We start from the raw sequence: 21,287 nt of genomic DNA, 5'->3' as shown, positions 1-21,287 counted from the left end.
AGCATATTTGCTTTCTGCCATTTCCTTTTTTAGTCGTTCATTCTCTGATTTCAGCATCTCAATGGTCTTGCATCCTTCCTCTGATGTCCCCCTTGCATTTGTGAGCTGCTGCAGTTGTTCTTTAATGGTGTTCAGGTCCTCGTTAAGAGGTGGCTGAAACTCCCCTTCTTCCCAATGTGCACTTGCCTTCAGTTTGTCATTCTCACTTTGGAGGGCAGCAACATGAGTTCCCAGTGTCTTAATTTTTGAGGTCAAATTACTGTTTTTTCATCTAGAGCACGAGTCATGTCCTGCATCATTTTACCTTTCTCACATGTCTATTTGTTTTGCATCTCCTCTTGCCATTTCTTCATTTCATCTTGCATTTGGGCTCGGAGGTTTGAAAGCTCCTCTTCTCTAGCCTCTCTCAGCTTCTTGCGTAGGCCTTCAATTTCTGTGTCTTGCATCTTACGTATTTCCTTGAGTGTTGATATGCAGGCCTTGGCGCTCGGGTCTTCTATTTTCTTTGCTTTCGTCCAGATGAGGCTATACTTCCGGTCCTTATCTCCTCTTGTTTTCTGGTCTGGTGAGCTCTCCTTTGTCCCCATATTGCAGCCTTTCTTGGTCCTGTCTGCTAATCTTGTTGCAGGTAAGGTACGGTGCAGATTGCGAAGGCTTGAGAGGTGGTAGGCGGGCCTTGAGGTATTGAGGGGGCTGGCCACCAAGGTCAGCTTTGATGCCTAGCAGCTCAAGGCTGCTTCACAAGCAGCGCACAGTGTAGTGAAGGGGGAACGGGGAAGGAGAGGAAGGCCACGGAGGGCAGGGTGAGAATGAGTGAAAAGGGGGGGGGGAGGGTAGTGTGAACTAGGTAGAGGAAGTGCACAGGAGAGGAGGAGCAGAAGTGATGTAGATTAGATGTCAAATCAATACGTACCTTACAAATCTTTTGGGGTTGACTTATATAGTCCCCCTCATTCCCCACAATTCCCTTCCTATTTTCCCACCTATTTCCCATATAAAACCCATCCTTTTCCCACCTTCATTACAGCCATCCCTTCCCAAAGAATTTTGCCCTCAAAATTTCCATGAGGCTGCCTAAAATGGAAAAATACAGCAGAACCCGATCAGCTTTGTAGGAGGTAGGGGTAGTCCTGCACAATGCTCTTGGGTTGCCAATAATTCTCATCTTCAGATAAACCTTTCCATTTGATGAGGTATTCTATGTAAGCCTTGTTCCTGAGCACATGATCTCTGAAGCCTTTGATTTGCTCTGGCACATAAATGATGTGGCCCTCTTCATCCATAGGCGGCAACTGAGGAAGAACCTGGACATGCTGTCCTACATGTGGTTTCAGCAAGGATACATGGAAAACATTATGGATCCTGGAGGTCATGGGTAGTTCCAACTGATATGCTACCTTCCCAACTCTGCGGATGATTTTGTAGGGACCATAATACCTGTGGGCAAGCTTTGTGTTGGTATTACCTTTCAGCAAGGCATATCGATTCTTATGGAGACGTAAATGCACATAATCCCCTTCTTCAAAAGATAAGTACCTCTTTGTTCATTCGCATACTTCTTCTGCTTGGCTTGGGCATCCTGCATATTCTTCTTAGCCAACTGCAGAAGGGCATCCATACTCTCCAAGTCATTTCTTGCTTGCTGATTTTTCACAGCCAAGTCTGCAACCTTAGAAGGCATTCCCACTTTGCATCCATACATTGCCTCGAATGGACTCATGCCGATAGAGAGGTGTTTGGTGCTGTTGTAACAAAATTCAGCCAATGCTAACCATTTGTCCCAAGACTTCTGTGTGTCATGACAGTAATGCCTTAAATATTCCTCCAGCCATTTGTTCACCCTCTCTAATTGTCCATCCGTTTGGGGATGATAAGCAGTACTAGGCTCAAGGGAAGTACCTACTGCAATGAATGACTCCTGCCAAAAGTGACCCATAAACTTAGCATCCCTGTCACTGACAATCTCTTGAGGAAAACCATGGTGCTTGAACACATTCTCAATGAATTGCCAGGCAACCTGTGAAGCGGAGTACCGAGTCCTAGTCGGTATGAAATGGGCCTGCTTGGTCATCCTGTCAACCACTACGAATATGCTATCCCAACCCTTATTTGTAGAAGGCAAGCGTGTAATGAAATCCATGGCAATGTGAGTCCATTTGCCTTCAGGAATGGGTAGCGGTTGCAGAAGGCCTGCGGGTAACCGGCTGTCCACTTTATTTTGTTGGCAGGGCAAACATTCACTGACATACTTAACCACATCTCGCCACAAGCCATCCCACATAAAGCTTTCTTTGACCTTCTCATATGTTTTGGTGATACCCGTATGCCCTGACATAGGAGATGAGTGCATTTCTTGTAAGACCAACAACCTGTACTTGGAGTCTGGTACAAGATAAATTCTATCCTTGCACCATAACAGTCCATTGCGGAGCTGAAATCGAACATGTTCTTGGCTGGACGGACTCTGTAACTCCACAAAGATAGGGGCTGCATCAGAATTTTGCATGTATTCCTCCTGAATCCCAAGTATCCACTCCTGATGAAGTGTGGAAATGGCAGACAGTTTGCATGACCACATCCTGGACAAGGCATCAGCAACCACATTCTCTTTTTCTTTTCTATACTCAATGTCAAAGTCATAGGACTGAACTGCAGCCAACCATCTCTTCTGCTTCATGGATAAATTAGGCTGCGTTAAAAAGTACTTGAGTGTCCTGTGATCCGTTTTGACCTTAATCTTGCTACCGTACAGGTAGTGGTGCCATTTTGCAAAAGCATGCAAGATTGCCAGCATCTCTTGATCGTAGACATGATAATTCATTTCCCTGGCATTAAACTTCCTGCTCTTAAAAGCAATCACCCCATGCTCCTGTCTTAGGACAGCCCCTAAACCTTTGCCACTGGCATCCGTCTCAACAATGAAAGACCGTGAGAAATCAGGGCACACCAATACAGGTGCATTACTAAGGGCATCCTTGAGATTCTCAAAACTGAGTTGTGCTGCTTCTGACCATTGGAAGGCATCCTTTTTCAGCAAATCAGTGAGAGGGGCAGCCCTTCTGGCAAAGTGTCTGATGAACCTCCTGTAAAAAGAAGCAAGACCCAAAAAACCCCTGAGCTGCGTGGTATTATGTGGTTGCGGCCACTCCTTAATGCATTTCACCTTAGTTGGGTCTACCCTGATTCCATGCCTACTTACAACATGTCCAAGATATTCAACCTCATCTGCCATAAATGTGCACTTGCTGGCCTTGGCATAAAGCTGATGCATCCTCAAGATTTCTAGCACTTGTCGGACATGGCCTATGTGTTCCTGTGCATCCTTACTGTAAATGAGAATATCATCAAAAAATACCAGCACACATTTGAAAAGAAGGGGGTGTAAAATCTTGTTCATGAGTGCCTGGAAGGTGGCTGGTGCATTAGTCAGCCAATGAAATCTGCGAGCCAAATGGCGGCCTGGAATCAAACAATGAAGTGCTCGGCGGCACGGGCAAGGCATCACCCATATCAACATAATACTCATGCTGGGGTGCATGCATAGAACCAGAATCATAAGTGCGACGGGCATCAGCCATAAACCCCCTGCGCGGGTCAGAAAAATCACCTTGGCTATCCGACTGATCCCCGTGCTGGGGTGCGGGCTGCTTGCCCTTATCATGCATAGTGATGGCAGTAGTGATCTGCTGCCCAATGTGCTGACCCATCTGGGTGATAGCTGTATCGTGCATAGCCATAGCAGTGGTGAGCTGCTGCCCCAACTGCTGACCCATCTGTTGAAAAGCCCCCTGAAGCATCGAGGCCAATGCATCTAGAAACTATGTGTCGGTAGGCATAGCAGAAACTGGCTGTGAAGGAGATGCACCCTCTGTGAACGGCATCTGCTCCTGCTGAGCAACATCGTCACCATGCTGAGATGACTCATCCGACTGGGGTGCATGCCTGGGTGCCATGAGTGACACGAGGAAAATGTGCCAAGTGTCGAAGGCTCGATGTAGAGGCTGGAGAGGTGTCAGTAAAGAGGCTCAAATGCAGTCGTTGAAGAGGTTCGAAGAAAGCTCGGTGAAGAGGCTGGAAACGGGGCTCAAAATGAGCCATGAAGGTGGCTAAGAAAGGCCCAGAATAGGGTTGTAGGAGTACCCTAAAAGAGGTTTTTTTTTTTTTTTTTTGGGGAAGCTTAGGACAACTAAGACACCTAGGGTAGTCTCAACTAAGGCCAATAGGGCAGCTAGGACAGTTAGGACACTAGGTTAGAGTGACCTAACCTAGGTAGGCGGACCTACCTGTGGTTAGGTGAGATTCCAACCAACCCAAACCAACCCGGTTGCCTTACCTTCTAGTAACCTTAGGAAAATAAAGATTAAAAAAAATCAATCTAAGGTGCGATTAAGGAAACGGCGGCGAAGAGAGGCGCGACGGCAGAGGGAGGTGCAACGGCGGCCAGCGAGGGAGGTGATGTGGCGGACGGTGGTCGCTCCTTCTTGCTGCGTGGTGGCTTAGCGAACGCAGGGCCGCAAATAGAGATTCGACGCCCACAAATCTGTTTGTCGTCGACGTCCCTCTTTACAGGTCAATCTTTTCGCTGAGAAGACCCTTGTGTGGAGACCACCAGGCAGGCTCGCGGTGTTGACCTGTAGCGGTTACGAGACCACAAGAAAAGATGACGGGGAGGAGTCGAGTGGTGGGCGTGGACAGCAGAAGCGCAATGTAGAGAAGGGAATCGGCGAAGAGAATTGAGTGGTGGGTGTGGGCAGTAGAATCTCAAGGGATGGAGGAGAGAGAAGATGACACAGGTAACGGAAACGTGAGGGGGGTAGTAGCAGGCTGAACTGATAATGCTTCGTTTTCTTCAATATGTGGCTTGCTTGAGAGGTGCCAGGAGCTTGGGCTCTGATACCAATGTAGTGAAGGGGGAACGGGGAAGGAGAGGAAGGCCACGGAGGGCAGGGTGAGAATGAGTGAAATGGGGGGGGGGAGGGTAGAGTGAACTAGGTAGAGGAAGTGCACAAGAGAGGAGGAGCAGAAGTGATGTAGATTAGATGTCAAATCAATACGTACCTTACAAATCTTTTGGGGTTGACTTATATAGTCCCCCTCATTCCCCACAATTCCCTTCCTATTTTCCCACCTATTTCCCACATAAAACCCGTCCTTTTCCCACCTTCATTACACACAGCTGCTTTCAGGGTCCCCTTATGGCGAGGCTGAGCAGCCCGCGGGGCTGCCTTGAAGCTCCAGGGCTAAGCTGCCCCTTGTATCCCGACAGCAGTCCTACAACAATTGAGAGGGGGGGGGGGCTCCCGCAGCAGCAGCCTGGAGGCTCCTTCGATGGTGGACGGCTCCTATGATGGAGAGGTGCAGCCTGGATGGCTCTCGGAGCACCAACCTGGGTGGTGCAGCCTGGATGACGCCCGCGACAGCAGCAGCATGGGGGAGGGGGGGGGGGGGAAATGCAGCAAGTGTGGCGGGGAGGTGGGCGTAGCAACGTAGGCAGCAAGCATAAGCGTGGCGGGGAGGTGGGCGCAGCGAGCAGCAAGCAGCTCACGGCGAGCAGGGCGGAGCTAGGCGGAGACAGCATGGCGGGGAGTAGAGAGGCGTGGAGGAGCAGCGTGACGTGGAGAGGCAACATGGAGGGGAGAAGCAGCATGGCGGGGAGGTGGGCGCAGCATGGAGAGAGAGAGAGAGAGAGAGAGAGAGAGAGAGAGAGAGAGAGATGTATTAACGTTTGCAGGAGGCCTCGCGGGCCTATGAGACAAAGTGCAAAACCAAAAGGTAACTCATACAAGCCACTAAGAGCTGAAGCAAAGGGCTCACTAAGGCCTTGCTAAAAGCTAAAGTCCTAAGCTAGTGAACAAAATAGTAGAGTAGCAAAATATCAAGAGAGTATCAGGTGCGTAGAGCTAATGCTCCTTGTACATGGCCAGGTTCCATATATCATGGTAACCTGGTGGCTCTCTGATGGGATGTGAGGAGCTCTTGTATCTGTGTTTGTCAAGCTATCTCTGGATGCGGTGGAGGGCGTGGTCTCCTCGATCTTTGTAGAGAGAGATAAAGATAGAGAGCGAGGGAGGGAGGGAGAGAGAGAGAGAGAGAGAGAGAGCGAGGAACAGAGAGAGAGAGGGGGGGAGGAGAGAGCGAGAGAGAGAGAGAGCGAGGAACAGAGAGAGAGGGGGGGAGGAGAGAGCGAGAGAGAGAGACACAGAGAGAGAGAGAGAGAGAGAGAGAGAGAGAGAGAGAGAGAGAGAGAGGAGGAGGAGGAGGAGACAGGGACGTGTTGCATGTGAAGTGCGTCTCTCTTGTCTAGCGATATCGTGGTAGAGGACTATCACTGCTAATCCATGATGCTCTCATCTCATCAAGCTCCTCTCCCTTAGCCTCACCTTGACTCAGATGCATAGAAATCTGTCTGTGCTCTGTCGATCTCGGTGACCTGTGGCATCAATCCCTGCCGCTCTCTGCTCTATCGCATTAGTATATCTGTTTGTCCTTGCATCTCAATCAGATAGGGTCCAACACAAACCTGATCGGGAAAATGGATCAACCATGTAAGTGGACCAACGCCATGCCCCTCCTGAAAGAGGCAATGATATCACCCTCAGATCTCATAGTAGATTGGGCAGACACATAAGTGCTCCTCTATCTCGATCCCCTCCATCCAACATAATGTGCAGATCCTCTGCTCTCTAGGTATGCCTGCAGCTCTCCTTGCCTTAATCCTCAGCTGATGTGACAAGACTCACGACTGGCCGATGGCGATCCTTAATGCATGTGAGACTCTCCTATCGTCAAGGTACTGAGGTCTGATGACGAGACCATGCTCCGAGACCCTCAGGAAGTGGTCATGCTAAATTGGATCTTGGTGGGGAGCTCCTCTCCCCCCCAAGCCCTTGCTGTATGGAGCTAGAGGAGGTCCAACTGTATGATACGGTTGATCTCATCTCGTGGGATCATCTTGGGTGGTGCATCCATGCTTTACTGAAAGGGGGGAAGTGTGTCCATTTGAATGCCGTGACTACCAAACCATGTGGATACCCGTGCGTACCATGTTGTATCAACACCGCTCTCTGCGAGTCGCGTGGAAGATTCCAATGCTAGCCTTGGTAATCTCTGCTGGGTTAAGGCCTAGACTCTATGGAGGAAAGTCAATGTCTGAGAGATGGCATCAACCTGTAGAGGGGTCATGGTGAACTGTGCCTGTATAATCTAATGGGGGACTGAGGGCTTGCTCCGAATCATCCTGGATTCTATAATCACCTGTAGCCTCTCAAATCTCTTCCACTCTGTCATTGAAATGTCACTCCCCTAGAAAGGTGCTGCACACATGGCAGTCGGTCTCACCAGCATGTCAAAAAGCCAACCTTTCGTCGGAGGGTCCTGAAAGTGTGCCTAGAAGCATCGCCTCTCTAGTCGTGTCAGAGCACCCTGTCCTCGTGTGAGTCATGCCGTACCTGCATGGATCATCGTGACCGGTGAACACTACCCCCAAATATGTGTAAGACTGCACTATCTCCACTGGCTCGTGTCGGTATGTGAAACTATGGCGACGGGACACTGCTCGTCGCCAGGTGTTGAAGATCATAACCTTGGTTTTTCCAAGGTTAACTCTCAAGTCTCTCTGTGCAATACATCTGCAGAGCCTCTAGATGTTTGCGCAATCCCTTTGTTGAGGATGATATGAGGACTATGTCATCTGCGTACAACAATATTTGCACCATGAGGTCAGCCAGAAGTGAACCCTCTCCACCGAGGCAATCTACGGAGGAAGTGATCTCATCAATATAGAGTCCGAAGAGAGTCGGTGAGAGGGGGCAGCCTTCCTCCACTTCGATAGTGCTCTCCACCTAGTCTGATAGACCTCTTGGGGCAGGTACTTTCCCTTTGACAGACTCATATAAACTCATAACCCCCTAGATAATGATCTCTTGGAGTTGTAGCTCCTATAACCTGCTGATCAGGCAAGAGCGTGGGACAGTGTCAAATGCCTTACGAAAGTCTACGAAGCAAGTGTAGACTTTCTGATGACTTGACTTCGCCTCCTCAATGATAGCCCTCAAGGTGAAGATGTGATCCAGAGTGGAGTGCTGTCTCCGACAAGCTTGCTTGCCTAAGAGCCCGTTGCGCGTGACCCTCTATGTGGCGGTTGATCTTCCTCTCTAGTACTGACCCATATATCTTAGCCAGAGTGTGGCCAATCATAAGAGTGCGGTAGTTCCCAGTGTCCATGGGATCACCTGCCTTGTGTATTGGTACTATGGTGGTGGTGCTCCAGGTAGACAGGAAGCCATGGCATACGGCATGGTTGAACAGTTGTACTAGAACCGGGGTCAAGACCTCTTGTCCATGTGCAAAGTGCTCAGTGCGTACTCCGTCATGATCTGGTGACGTGCGGTTATGAAGCCAAAGAAGGGCAGCTCATACATTCTGTGCAGTAAACAATTGACACGTGGTGTATCAGGTGGTGCCTGCCTCGGGACATCATAGAGGGAGGATGCATGTGTGCGCCAAACTGTTGGATCTATGATGGGGATGGGCGGTTTCCCATCCGACAGGAGCCCCAAGCCCGTAGTAGGATCTCCTCCACGAAAGGATCCGATCACCTCATTCATCTTGTGTATGAGGAAAGCCCGCTTCTTATGTCATGTCACTCGGTGTGAGATCTGTTGTGCCTCTGGCAAAGTCAAATGTCCCAGTGCTCGCTCACGTGTGAGGTGGGCTCTCATCTCTCTGCACTTGTTGTCAAACCAATGGTTTTGGGGCATCTTCCTATCTGGGACACGTGCAAATCGAGTCGTGGGAAAGGACGTGGCAGCAACATCCTGTATCACTGAGACAAGGGTATCCGAGGCATGGACGAGGAGGTCCATATCATCTCCAAGTAAGACTGGAAGCTCTGAGGCCAAGTGGCTCACGTACATCGGATCAAGAGCGCGATCAAAATGGATCTAAACATGAGTGGGTGGCGGGGGGGTCCTCCTCATGACTAGCATGGCGGTCGAGATATAGAAAGCAAGGTATGAGTGGTCGGGACTGAGTGGTCGGGACTGAGTGGAGGAGGTACAATAAAATCGTGTATCCATAGGGCGAAGGTTGGTGGGCCCAGTAGGTAGTCCACTATGCTTCTCCCCAGCCATGTGGGAAACGAGTGAGCCCACCAGATGATGGCCATCTTCGGAGACCATTATATATGATCAAGTCGTGGATAGCCCCCAACTCGAGTAGATGCCTCCTATAAGCTATCACTGGTGTATCTGCATTTGTTGACCACAATCCCCAACTCTGCTGCATCCGTCTCTGGTACAATGAGGTAATCATCATCGAAATCTAGCAAGCCAACCTGCTTGTTGTACGTGCATTAAAGTCACCAAGGAGGGGTGTCCCCTTGTCTAGAAAGCTCTGTGATGTCATAGTTCTCTGTAGGCAGCCCATTTACCTACGTCTCTTGCCATAACACGCACAATTCCCTCTCTTCGATGCTCCTACTGTAGCAATGTGAGGTCCTCATCCAATTGTCCCTTTCAAGGTTTCCCCCATGCTCGAGGGTGGACCTGTACATTGCTGTTTGGAGTTTCATTATAAAGGGTCTTGTTGGTGCCTCATCTTTGCCAACTCTCCATGCAATCTCGCATGTGAGGTTGACTCCCATCTTGGTGAACAAGGTTTTGGCATCCGACATAGGGGTATCTCTGACTGTTAGGCCTCTAACCAAGGCATTCAAAGTCTTACTGCTCCTTCTCTTTTCTTCCTCTAGAGCTTCGGAGATGATCTCTTTCTTGGGGGCTGCTGCACTTGTCTTAACCACATTCTTCCATTCTAACATATCTATGTTCCCTTTGGTGATTTGTTGTGTAAATTCAGCATGCTTTCCTTGTATGGTTGTTTGCAAGGCTGCCATCTCCTTCTTGAGCTTCTCATTCTCAAATTTGAGTTCTTCCATTGCCTTGTATGCCCCTTCTGGTGCTCCTTGCGTGTCTCTTAGTTGCTGTAATTCTGCTCCCATAGCTTCCATTTTGTCATTGAGGCTGGTCTTTTCAATTTCCCACGCTACCTTCTCCTTCTCCCACTCATCCTTCTTGTTTCTCTCCTTTCTCCATTCATCTTGCATACGCCCCCTTGTTTCTTGACTTCATTGAGTGTCTTGTCAATATGTGCTTTCTCTGCCATCAATTTCATGTCGGTGGTCTCGTGGCTATCTACTTTCTTCATCAAGGCCATACAAATTTTACTAAGGTGTGTCAGAACCTTTTTGGGTGGTGATCCTGCCATGTAAATGGTCATTGCACTTTCAAGGGCTTTTGCATAGCCTCGTGTTAACATTTCGGGGAGAGAGAGAGAGAGAGAAAGAAAGAAAGAAAGTTTATTAAAGTGTTCGAAAGACTGATGGGTCTATGCGACTGTGAGAATCCTGATACAACCAAACTGTGAGGGTGGAGCTACTAAACGAGCATCTAGACCAATGAAAAATGCAAAAAGCTAGTGCTAAGTACTACATAGTCATGTTAGAGTGATTGACTACACATCATCATCATCATCATCATCATCATCTAGGTGGATGAGAGAGCGGAAGCATGATGTCGGCGATAGAGTGCTATCGGTTGCTCGTGGGCGTGGTCCTGTGTCGTCTCCTGGTCATAGCTCTATGCCTAACAAGGGCTACAATGACCCCTGTTGGTCAAGGCCCGACTCTGAACAGAGAGGGGATATCCCCAAGTGTATTCTATGCGTCAACCCTCTGTCTGAGCTGTCGTGTCGTTGGCTTTGGATCTTGGTCATGTTGGAGCCTCATAGTATGGGGGTCCACATGCTCTGGCTGGAAGAACTCCATGATTGAGCTTTGAGAAGGGTCTAGCAAGGAGGAGGTTTGCTCCTGTCTTCGTGATCGAAGTAGACGCTTGCGTTGCCTGATTGCATCATGGATGAAAGCCGCCAAGCATCTTTGGTCTGGATAGGAAAGAAATCGGGAAAACACCCCAGAATTGTCTCTAAAGAGGCAGTAGAAGCGTCCACATATCTCTTAGTAAACTGGGAACTTGAAATGAAATGCTCCTCCGACTCGACCTCCCGTATGCCACATAATGTGCATATGCGCCTCTCCTGAGGTAGACCCTCTGTCCTGCCACTCTCAATGCGCAGTCTATGTGAAGAGACCTGAAACTGCCCAATAGAGATCCTTAGTGAGTGGAGTAAGTGGATCTATATACATCCTGGTAGGTTAACGAAACCCTCCTTAGTGGTATGTAAACAATGATCCCTATAGAAGCTGAGCTTCACTAGAAGCTCGCTCAGTCCCAACTAGGTCCGGAATGTGTGTAGCTGGAAAAGATCCTCGCGGATGACCTAGTTGACCCCAGTCACTCAAACCATCTCTCTGTGCGTGCATACCAACATCTCTAGTCACCTGCTGCTGCCGATAGTGCCATAGAAGAGGAGAATGCTAGCCATGGTAATCTGCTGCGCCCAGAAGTGCAATCCCTGTACCCCCTGTCCCGGTATAGGTGGATGATAACCTGAAATATTGCATCCAATTGTAGTGGGGATGACCCAAACTCAGCTTGAATAATCTGATGAGGGACGGACGGCTTACCGCGGATCATCCGTGATAGCATGAGAACCTGTAGTTGCTCCACATGGGCCCACTCTATATCTGACAGATCCGGCTGCCAACAAGGGCTACCGTACATCCCCTCTGGACGGATCAAGGAGTCAAACAGCAATCCCTTGGTCTGCGGATCCTGAAAGTGTTAGCGGAAGCATTGTCTCTCTAATCTGCCCAATGAAGTGTATCCCCTAGTCAGGTGGGCCTGCATCGTGGGTCTCATAGTGAAGATAGGTCTAGAGAAGATAACCCCAAGGCATGTATATGACGAAACAATCTCAACAAGCGACCCGTCAAATGTGAACTGCTCATGGTGCATAACGGCTCGAGATGTATTGAAGATCATGACCTTGGTTTTACCAAGGTTGACCTTCAAATCAGGGGACTCACAAAGGACTGTAGTGCATCAAGGTATCTCTGGAGGCCATTTGTTGATGAAAACAAAAGTGCCACGTCATCTGCATATAGAAATATCCGGATCAGCGTGCCAGCTAGAGAGCTTCAATTTCCCCCCAGTGTCTACATAATTGTCTCAAGCTCATCAATGTAGTGGCCAAACAAGGTGGGTGATAAAGGACACCCTTGTTTGACCCCAATAGTGCTCATGATCTCCTCTGTCCACCTCGACCCTACCCGGACTCTACCTGAGACTCTCTCGTAAAGTGCCATGACGGCCCATATGATCTCCTCGTCATACCCCAAATCCATAGAGAGAGAGAGAGAGAGAGAGAGAGAGAGAGAGAGAGATGTACTAACGTCCACGAGAGCCCTCGCGGGCCTATTATTCATAGTGCGTAAAAAAATAGACTCATACAAGCCTCACTGGGCTTGAGCAAAGGGCGCGCTAGGTGTAGGCTATGGCAAGCAATGGAAGCTCAAAATGAAGGAGAGAAGACAAAAAACGAGATGCTGTAATGAATTGCTACAAAAACTTGAGTGGAGGCTCAAGAGAGAGCCAACATAACAAAACCCTAGGTCTTAATGTCCTAATTGGACTAAGTGTCCTAACTGTCCTAAGTGGTACATGTACTAACAGTACCAACTGACCTGACTGACTGTAACTAGGCATACAAGGCACATACCAAGGAATGAGTGGCACCTATGAATAGCCCATAGATGGCCTACAAACCCCCCTCCATGGTATGGGCTGAAGTATTATGGACACGGCTCAGAATACCTGAATATCTAATGTCATGGTTGCACATGTTCATCCTGTAGGGATATAGCAATCTATGACTGTACAGAGTATAATAGATCAGGTTACAAGAGGTACTAAGTTTAAAGGTTGCCAAAAAGCTTTAAACTTAGGTCGAGGTAGAGCCTTCGTGAAAAGATCTGCCAAGTTGTGTTCAGTGGGAACATAAGACAACTCAATATCACTTGCTGATAATCTCTCTCTGACATAGTGATAGTGAACCTCAATATGCTTTGTGTGAGCATGGAAAATGGGATTCCGTATAATAGCCAAAGCACTTTGACTATCATTAAAGATGATGGTAGGGGCGGTCTGACATGCATGCAGATCTGCAAGTAACTTCCGGAGCCAAACACACTCCACTGTAGCTATAAAAGCTGCTTTGTACTCAGCCTCACAGCTAGAAGGACCAATTGCAGTGTGCTTCTTGCTGAACCAAGAGATGCATGAAGTACCAAGCATGAAACAATTGCCACTATGTGACACACAGGTGTTCGAACAACTAGCCCAATCGCTATCAGTGAATCCATGCATAACAAATGAAGAATCAGTCTCATAAAGGAGGCCCAAATGGTGAGTGCCTTTGAGATACCTGAAGACATGCTTCATGGGGTGCCAATGGTGCGTAGAGGGGCTGTGCATATATCTGGTCAACTATGAGACAACATACTGAAGATCAGGTCTTGTATGGCTTAAGGAAATCAAACAACCAACTGCCTGCTGCTGATAGAGAGTGACATCACATACACCACTGCCATCCTCAGAAGAGAAATGAAAACCAGGCTCTAATGGTGTGGATACTGGCTTGCAATCCTCAAACTGAAAATGCTGCAAAAGCTGTCCAATATACTTGGATGGTAACATCAAAATGCCCCGGGGCCTCACTGCTAGCAAATTGAATGCCCAGACAGTAATGCAAAAGACCAAGACCAGCCATAGCAAATGACTTCTGCAAGTCCAAGCTTAAAAGCTGCAATTGCTCCGCATGTGTCCCAGTCACAATCATGTCATCCACACAAAGTACTAAAATCAGCAAATCTGTCCCACTCTTGCGGATGTAAAGGGTAGCCTCTGTAGGGCTGTTTTGAAAGCCAAGTGTGCCACATGGGCAACAAAGCATGCTTGAAGAGATGGAGATTGCTGCATGAGCTGGAAGTGAGATCCATGAAAAGAGAAGCTAGAAGAACTGCTGTGTAAGCAGAGGTTAGGGCCAGCTGAGGTGGTGAAACTGTAGACCAGGCTACTAGTAGCAGCTGATGGAACAACATCAAGAGATCAATACATGAAGCAAAGAGAGTGTTTATTCAAGAGAGGAGAGGCCCTTATAAGGGCAACTGATACAATGCATGTGCCCCAAAGGACAGCATCTCCAGATCCACAAATCACTCCACTGATCTCTCAATCCAGCCCATGAATCTCTTAATCACACCTAATGGAACCTTCTACTACCAAACTTGGTCACACTAACCAACACACAACCCTTGTACCCCTAGGTACACCCCATTACATCAATTTGTCCTTCATTCCCCCCCACAAATTGATGACCTCATCCCTCAGTAGTAGTACATGGGATGCTCCATGGCTTGCCCACCATCATGTGGCAACACATAGCTCCAACCTGTGACTCACTCCTAGGACTCTTGGTTTACAACTGGAGGATTGGACAATGACTAGGAAATACCCATGGGTCCAACAAGGTAAAATCTCAAACAAAGGACTAACAATCATTTAAGGATGGACTATCCATGGTAGAGAACCATTATTGACTACACACACAAACAACTTAGAAAACATATGGGTCATCACCCTTGTCAAGATTGACTTGGGTGGTGAAAGCAGTGAGAGCTTTAACATGCTTTGGTTCTTCTTCTTCTTCTGTCTTTGCTTCTTCCACAAGGTTTGCTGAACATTTCTTCTTTGCATGGCACTCTTTCTCAAAATGTCCAGGTTTTCCACAAAAGTTGCATTTCATCTTGCTCTTGCCCTTGAAGTTGCTTTTGGCCAAATATGCCCCATGTTCTTTGTAGTCATTCCTCTGTTTGATTTTCCTTTCCTCTTCCAAGAGTTTCCACCAAACTAATCTCTGGTATATCGGTGAGGGTAGTGACAATAGTGCCATATTCCTCAATTAGGCTTCTGAGTAAGATAGCAATTACAATGTCATCATCAAGATTAAACTTGATGCCAGATACATGAGTCAATATGCTCTTCATGGAGTTCAAATGTGAAGAGATGGATTCTCCTCTATCCAATTTTAGATCAAAGAATTTGAGCAAGGTAAACTTGGAACACCTCCCTTGCACTCCCCTACAAGTAGAGACAATGGTAGCGTCCTCGTATCTCATATTAGGCTGGGCAAATATAGAGAAAATGCTCCTTTGTCTCAACCGCCCCCAGCGTACATAGCATGCAAATCCTTTACTCTCTTGGTATACCTGCAGCTCTCCCTGCCTCAATCCTTAGTTGATGGGAGGAAACCGCATCTTCCAATGGCAATTCTCAGTGCATGTGAGACTCCTTTGTCCTCAAGATACTGGGGTCTAATGATGAATCCCTCCTCCGACACTCTCAAAAAATGGTTGCGATAAAACTAGATCTTGGTGGGGAACTCCTGGTCCCCTCCCCACGTCCGAAATGTGTGGAGTTGGAGGAGATCTTGTTAGAAAACATGGTGTGTGTGTGTGTGTGAGAGAGAGAGAGAGAGAGAGAAGAAATAGTAGAATCCATTAAGGCTTTCATTCATTCATCAAGTATATCATGATAAGTGAAGTACAAGCCTTATATAGACTGAGCATACACACACACATGTACCAAGTGTATATGGGATAACTCCTAGAGTGACACGTGGTACTCACACATGACTCGCCACACATGAACTAGTACTAGAACTCCTAGTACTACACACCAACACATCACATCATCACACTCTTTGGCTATGATATCTCGAACACCCCCCTTCAGAGCAAAGAGTATGAGACCCAACACACAAAGAGTAGACCAATCCCCCCTCCACCACAATACTGCAAAGAGCAAGTCCAACTATCCAACACCTCCCGTGCGATAGTGGCTTCTTAGTCAGCTTGCGATTGGCAAGGGAAAACCATCACTCCTCACCCCCCCTTTACATAAACTAGGTGGTCAATACCATCAAACCAAAGTAAAAGACAATACATTCATTTTTGGGGAACAACCCAGGGCGGAGTACCTCTTACTCCAAATACATTCAATTTAGAGGGACAACTCAAGGCTGAGAATCTTTATTGGCTCGACACAAACACACATAGCATAGGGGGCCTAGAAAGCCATACCCTGGTCGTAAGGGTCCTCATCCTCAAGAGAGAAGCCGTGAACCTCTGTTGTAGCTGCATGTATCTCCTCTGGGGGCTCTTTAAGTTCAGCTTGTTCTTCAGCAAGGAGATTGGCATGGTGCTTCTCTTGTTCATGTTCCTTCTTCTTGAAGCAATGAGCTTCAATGTGTCCTTTCCTCCTGCAAAACCTGCAATAATGTTCTTGTTGATCTTCCATTTGCTGGTGGAAGCAAATGCTTGAACACCAGGAGAGGCTTCCTTATTGTGCAGGTCCTTCTCAATGAGTAGTGGCACCATATCATCAAACCTAGTGGTGGCAAGGCGAAGGACTTAAAGAGTTTGCTTAAAGCGGTATATTCCATGCATACTCTTCATAAGGGCAGCCATCTTATCTCGATCATCAGGTGGGCTGTTCAAACTTGAAAGTTGTTGAACAAGAGATTGAAACCTTGCTAGATGATCACTCAACTCATCACTCTCTCCCATTTTCAAATCATAAAACATGAGCCTTAGAAAGACTTAAGAGTTGGTGATTTTATTACCAAACAATGTCTCAAGGGGATCCCAAATCTCCATAGCTGTTGACTTGAAGTCCACATGATGGATGAGAGGTCGGCCAAGCAAAGACCAATGAGGGCAATGGCCTTTGCATTCCGTTGTTTCCAAATCCTTTGGTGTTTCTGATCAAGCAACTCACTCATCATCCTCAACAACATCCCTAACACTTTCGAGCATAAGAAGCAGCTGCATCTTGATTTGCCATGTGGGAAAACCTTCCCCTTTGAATTTCTCCACGAGCAAAGAGCTGGAGGACAATGAAGTCATGATGGCAAAGAGCTTGATGGAAGCGGACAGCAAGGCCGATATTCAAGAAGGAGGCTAAAGAGAGGCAAAGGACTGCTCCAAAATGCAAAGCAGTGACCTAGAGCAGCCCCGGGATGAATGAGAGGCAAAGAGCAGCCCCAAAAATGAGTGTGAAGGAGGCGGCTCTGCAACAGCAACCCTAAAACAGCTGGCAAATGCAAGCAGCTGCTCCAAAATAGGTCAGGGAGGCCTCCAAATCACTCAATAATGTACAAGTGTGACTGAACAGCTCCGATGCAGCGGGCCTGGAAACCCTAAGAACGTGACTGAAGATGCTTTGAAATAGCTTGAAATTTCACACGTGCTAGCCTAGTGTGCTCTGAAATGCACACAACCCTTGGAAAATGTTCCGAAACGCAGCATTGGCAGGGCTGGAACTGCGTCGTAAACACCTCGAAAAGTTGGAAAAGGTAGCCAGAAGTGTGCTGCTACAGGGCGGCTATGCAGCAGCAACAAGATGGCAGGAGGAGGTGCTCAAAACGGGTGCAGACAGCAGGGAAAAGGAGGCGAAATGAGCACAAAAGCAGACGGCTATGGAGAGGCAAGCTATGGTGGAGCTGAATAGGCACAAAGGAGGGAAAATGGCTGCAGGATAGAGGCGAAAATGAATAGGGTTGGCACGAAAAAGAGCAAGGCTGAGATGGCTGCAAAAATACAAGCTAGAACAGAATTAGGGTTTTGGATTAGGGTGTGATCTAGTGTACAGTGTTGCCTCCTGACTCCTACCTACCTCGTGCCCGCTGTCCCTGTGCCTCTCTATGACTGCTGATCTCCCTCTCTAGTACCGATCCATAAATCTTGGCCAGTGTGTGGCCAATCATATGAGGGTGCGGTAGTTCCCAGTGTCCATGGGGTCTCCTGCCTTGTGTATCGGTACAATAGGAGTGGTGCTCCAAGCTGGTGAGAAGCCATGGGATACAGCATGGTTGAACATCTGTGGCTAAGACCTCGTGCCCATGTGCAAAATGCTCAGTCTGTAGGCCCTCATGGTCCTATGCCTTCCGGTTGTGTAGCCGGCAAAGCGCACTCGTACATTTTGTGTGGTAAATAAGTGACAGGTAGTGGGTCTGGGCATAGAGGACATGTCAAGTGGTGCCTGCATCATATAAGGAGCATGCACAGGTGTGCCACACTCCCGGATCAGTGATGGGAACGGGTAGCTTCCCTTGCGAGAGAAGCCCCCATCCATTGGTTGGGTCCCCGCCTCGAAATGATCCGATGATCTCATCCGTCCTGTGCGTGAGGAAGGCTCGTCTCTTGTGGTGGGTCAGCCATCCGAAGATCCGGTGAGCCTCAGATGGTGTCTACGGACCCAGGGCTCCTCTTGTGTGAGGTGGGCTTGCGCCTCTTTGCACTTGTCGTCAAACCAAGGGTTTTGAGGCATCTTCCCATCTCGGGCCCGTGTGGATTGGGGCATAGGGAAGGGCCTGGTGGTAGCGTCTTGTACTATTGAAGCGTGTAGGAGTGCCATGTTTTGGTGTCCATGAGAGGGGATGAGACTCTCCGTTCGAGGAACCTCCGCCAGAAGTCTTTGGAGTTGTTACTGAACAAAATGCTTAGTATTTCCTCATTATTCTGGCGTGTGAAGGCCTGCTTCTTCTGGCGACTAGGTGGTGATACTCACGTATTGTCTCTGTCTCTCCTAGAAGGTGATGCTTGGTTTTGAGTCGGAGTGGTCAACCTAAAGCCTTACACTCCTCGTCATACTAGCTATTGTAGGATACCGACCGAACTGAGACTAGGAGGGTGCGTAGATCGAGTAGTGTGTAGGGCTGGCTCATGGAGGGATCGTGTGATCAAGGCCAGCTCGATCCTCTAAGAACGGTATGTGATGTATGTCTCTAAGCAGGTCGGCGAGGTGAGCGGAGTATGCGGGCTTGAGTGTGTGGTCAAAGTGTATGTCATGGTAGGTGGTGTGTGCAAGTGATAGCGTAGTATGTGGTGTGGGCAGTGGAGTGGAGATACTAAAGAACGAATAATTGTTATCTGCTCCTGGAGGTGGGGGTGAGACAGAAAGTTAGTAAGATGTGAATTGAAGGCAGGAGACCCCATGAGGTAGTCAACTACGTTGGACCCTGCTCCGTGGCCATTGTAGATGACAAGATCATGTATTCTGCCCATGTCTAGCAGTGCATGCCTATAAGCTGTGACTGGGGGCCCGTCTATGTGTCTTGCGGTGTTCCAAATTGATGTTTTCAGGAAGGCCTGCATTTCTGAAGTTTCATTTCCTTTATGCTCCCATGTCTCCAAAAGTAGTAAGTACATCTATTCCTGATATTTCCTCTTCTAGTGCGATGACCTTGGCGAAGATCCATCCTCCCACGTTCCATATTTTGATTCTAAGGGTCCCGAGTTCCTATTTGTGCTTCCTCCCGGTTCGCCTCCTTGATGAGAGCTTTCCCATCCTTCATGTATGCGATTACCGGAAGTTCCTTGAGCTTTTAGGAGTATTGGATCCTTGTATTATCCATAATGAGTGCCCCTTGAGGTGATGCTTATGGTTCAACACTTCAAAGCAGGACTATGCGTCCTGAAATTTTACAATTATTTGTCTTGGCTTGTCTCCTTTTCTTCCTACTCTTGCCATTTAACTGCTGAGATGTACATTGTCTTTTGGAAGACGTGGGTGAGGACATTTTCCATATCATCATCCTCGTGGTCTTCTACCCCATGATTCGAAGGTTGAGGGCCTTGTCCTGCTGCTTGTTTTATTCTCTCAGCGCGAAGGGTATTTCATCCAATTTGTTGTTGACCAAATCATCAATGGTGTCGATATTTTATGGGTTTGTCATTTGTGGGGCCTGCATTTGATCTATCCACCTGGCACAGTTTGGTCTAGCATTCTGCTTCATGTTGCCTACCTTGGCATAGCCAATTTCCATTCTTCTTTCCATTGCTAGCATCTTCTGGGATAGCTTATTCATGATGTCTTTCGACTAAACGACCTCTTTGATTAGCAGGGTATTTTCATTCTACAATTTAACCATTACTTCCCATATCTTCCGGTTCGAGGATCTGTAGAAAGTGGGATGGGGGGACAGAATGCTCATAGGGACGTCGTAGGAGTAAAGATTCTCCCAACCTATTCACCAAATCTATCAGCAGTACGTTTGGCGCAGTAGCTACCAACTCCACTAAGGATCTCGGCCTGCCAAACAGATATCAACTCTTCACTGTGGTCTGAGCAGCATCCACAAATGTCAAATAGGGTTTGCTGTGATAGGTGCATAGTTTCAAAACTTCAGTTCGAATCAGCTCCAGCAGCTCCAGTTCGATTTAGGTGTGCTAGTGTAGTGTTAGTCCATGTGGAAACCAGCAGAATAAGCACATCAAATGCTCCTATCAGAGACGGTGCAGCAACAGATTGCAGCCGCATCCTTAGTGGTGGCGCAACGGTAGCCTGAGTGGCGCAACAGGGAAGCAGCAACAGATAGCCACAATTCAGCATGACAAATTAGCAACAGATCAGGCATAGATCGTGGCGGGGAGAGAGAGAGAGAGAGAGAGAGAGAGAGAGAGAGAGAGAATCCTGCCTTCTTTTGTGATCAAGATGTGAGTATGCTCGACTTTTTCCACAGGTATTAGTGACCTATACACGCATGTGATAGTAGAAAATGAAAGCGCAAGAAGATTGTATGAGAAAAGTGGATTCATGATAGAAACGGAAGAAAAGGCATCAGAGGCAAGATTAATGGGTCGTTCACGACGCCACCTATTGTGGCTTGACCTTGCAAAATCTACATAGACGTGCTAACTCCTAATGAGCATCCCACCCGGTTCAAGTGGTTGTAATTAAATATATTGTTTTTCTTTATATTTATCTAGGAACATGGATTTGCTTTGTGATGACATCTTGTAGTTGTATGTTTATTTATTGTCCTCAGGTCATTGCTTCATAATGAAATCCACCGAAGGGAAATCTTGCCTTTGCAATAAACTACTTGATGAGCGTTGTACTTCTCTCTTCTCTATGAGATCACTTAAACCAATCTAAACTCATGAGACTCGTAGCTGGAACAAGCCACGACAATAGAAATTATAGATTTTTTCTTCATAAGAGAAACCCACTCTAAGTCGAGTCCATGGGAAACAAGATCTTGAGCCCATTTCTAAGAGATGATAGATCTGAAGGATGGGACATAGGACTAGTAGCTCTCTTCCAATTTGAGGTATCTTCATTGAAGCTTATACGGATGTCAGGCTCCCTTTCAATGCCCACATGGATTCGTTATAGGAAAGGTAAGGCTTAGAGCCCAAGATCAACATCTGCAAAGAAATGTTGTCTGCATTCGCATAATGTATAATATGGACTTTATCATCTTTGATG

General features: G+C 47.6%; 1 protein-coding gene across 4 annotated transcripts in view; it reads left to right on the top strand.

The window, feature by feature from the left end:
* The window catches only part of LOC147890655 (Acyl-CoA N-acyltransferases (NAT) superfamily protein), a 94,383-nt gene extending 73,320 nt beyond the window's left edge, over positions 1–21,063 (top strand). For 2 of the 4 annotated variants that reach the window (XM_087390794.1, XM_087390792.1), the window contains one exon: positions 20,539–20,838. In XM_087390794.1, coding sequence (XP_087246920.1) covers positions 20,539–20,705 — 167 coding nt within the window. In that variant the 3' untranslated portion in view covers positions 20,706–20,838. The other 2 variants (XM_087390793.1, XM_087390795.1) reach the window with 2 other exon arrangements.
* Positions 21,064–21,287: the final 224 nt, after the last annotated feature.

This window comes from Dipteris shenzhenensis, chromosome 19 (assembly GCF_047967505.1).
Source record: "Dipteris shenzhenensis isolate YYH24624 ecotype China chromosome 19, Dip_SZ_1.0, whole genome shotgun sequence".
NCBI lineage: Eukaryota > Viridiplantae > Streptophyta > Polypodiopsida > Gleicheniales > Dipteridaceae > Dipteris > Dipteris shenzhenensis.
The sequence above is the reverse complement of the archived record's forward strand: the minus strand, read 5'-3'. Positions and strand labels throughout refer to the sequence as shown.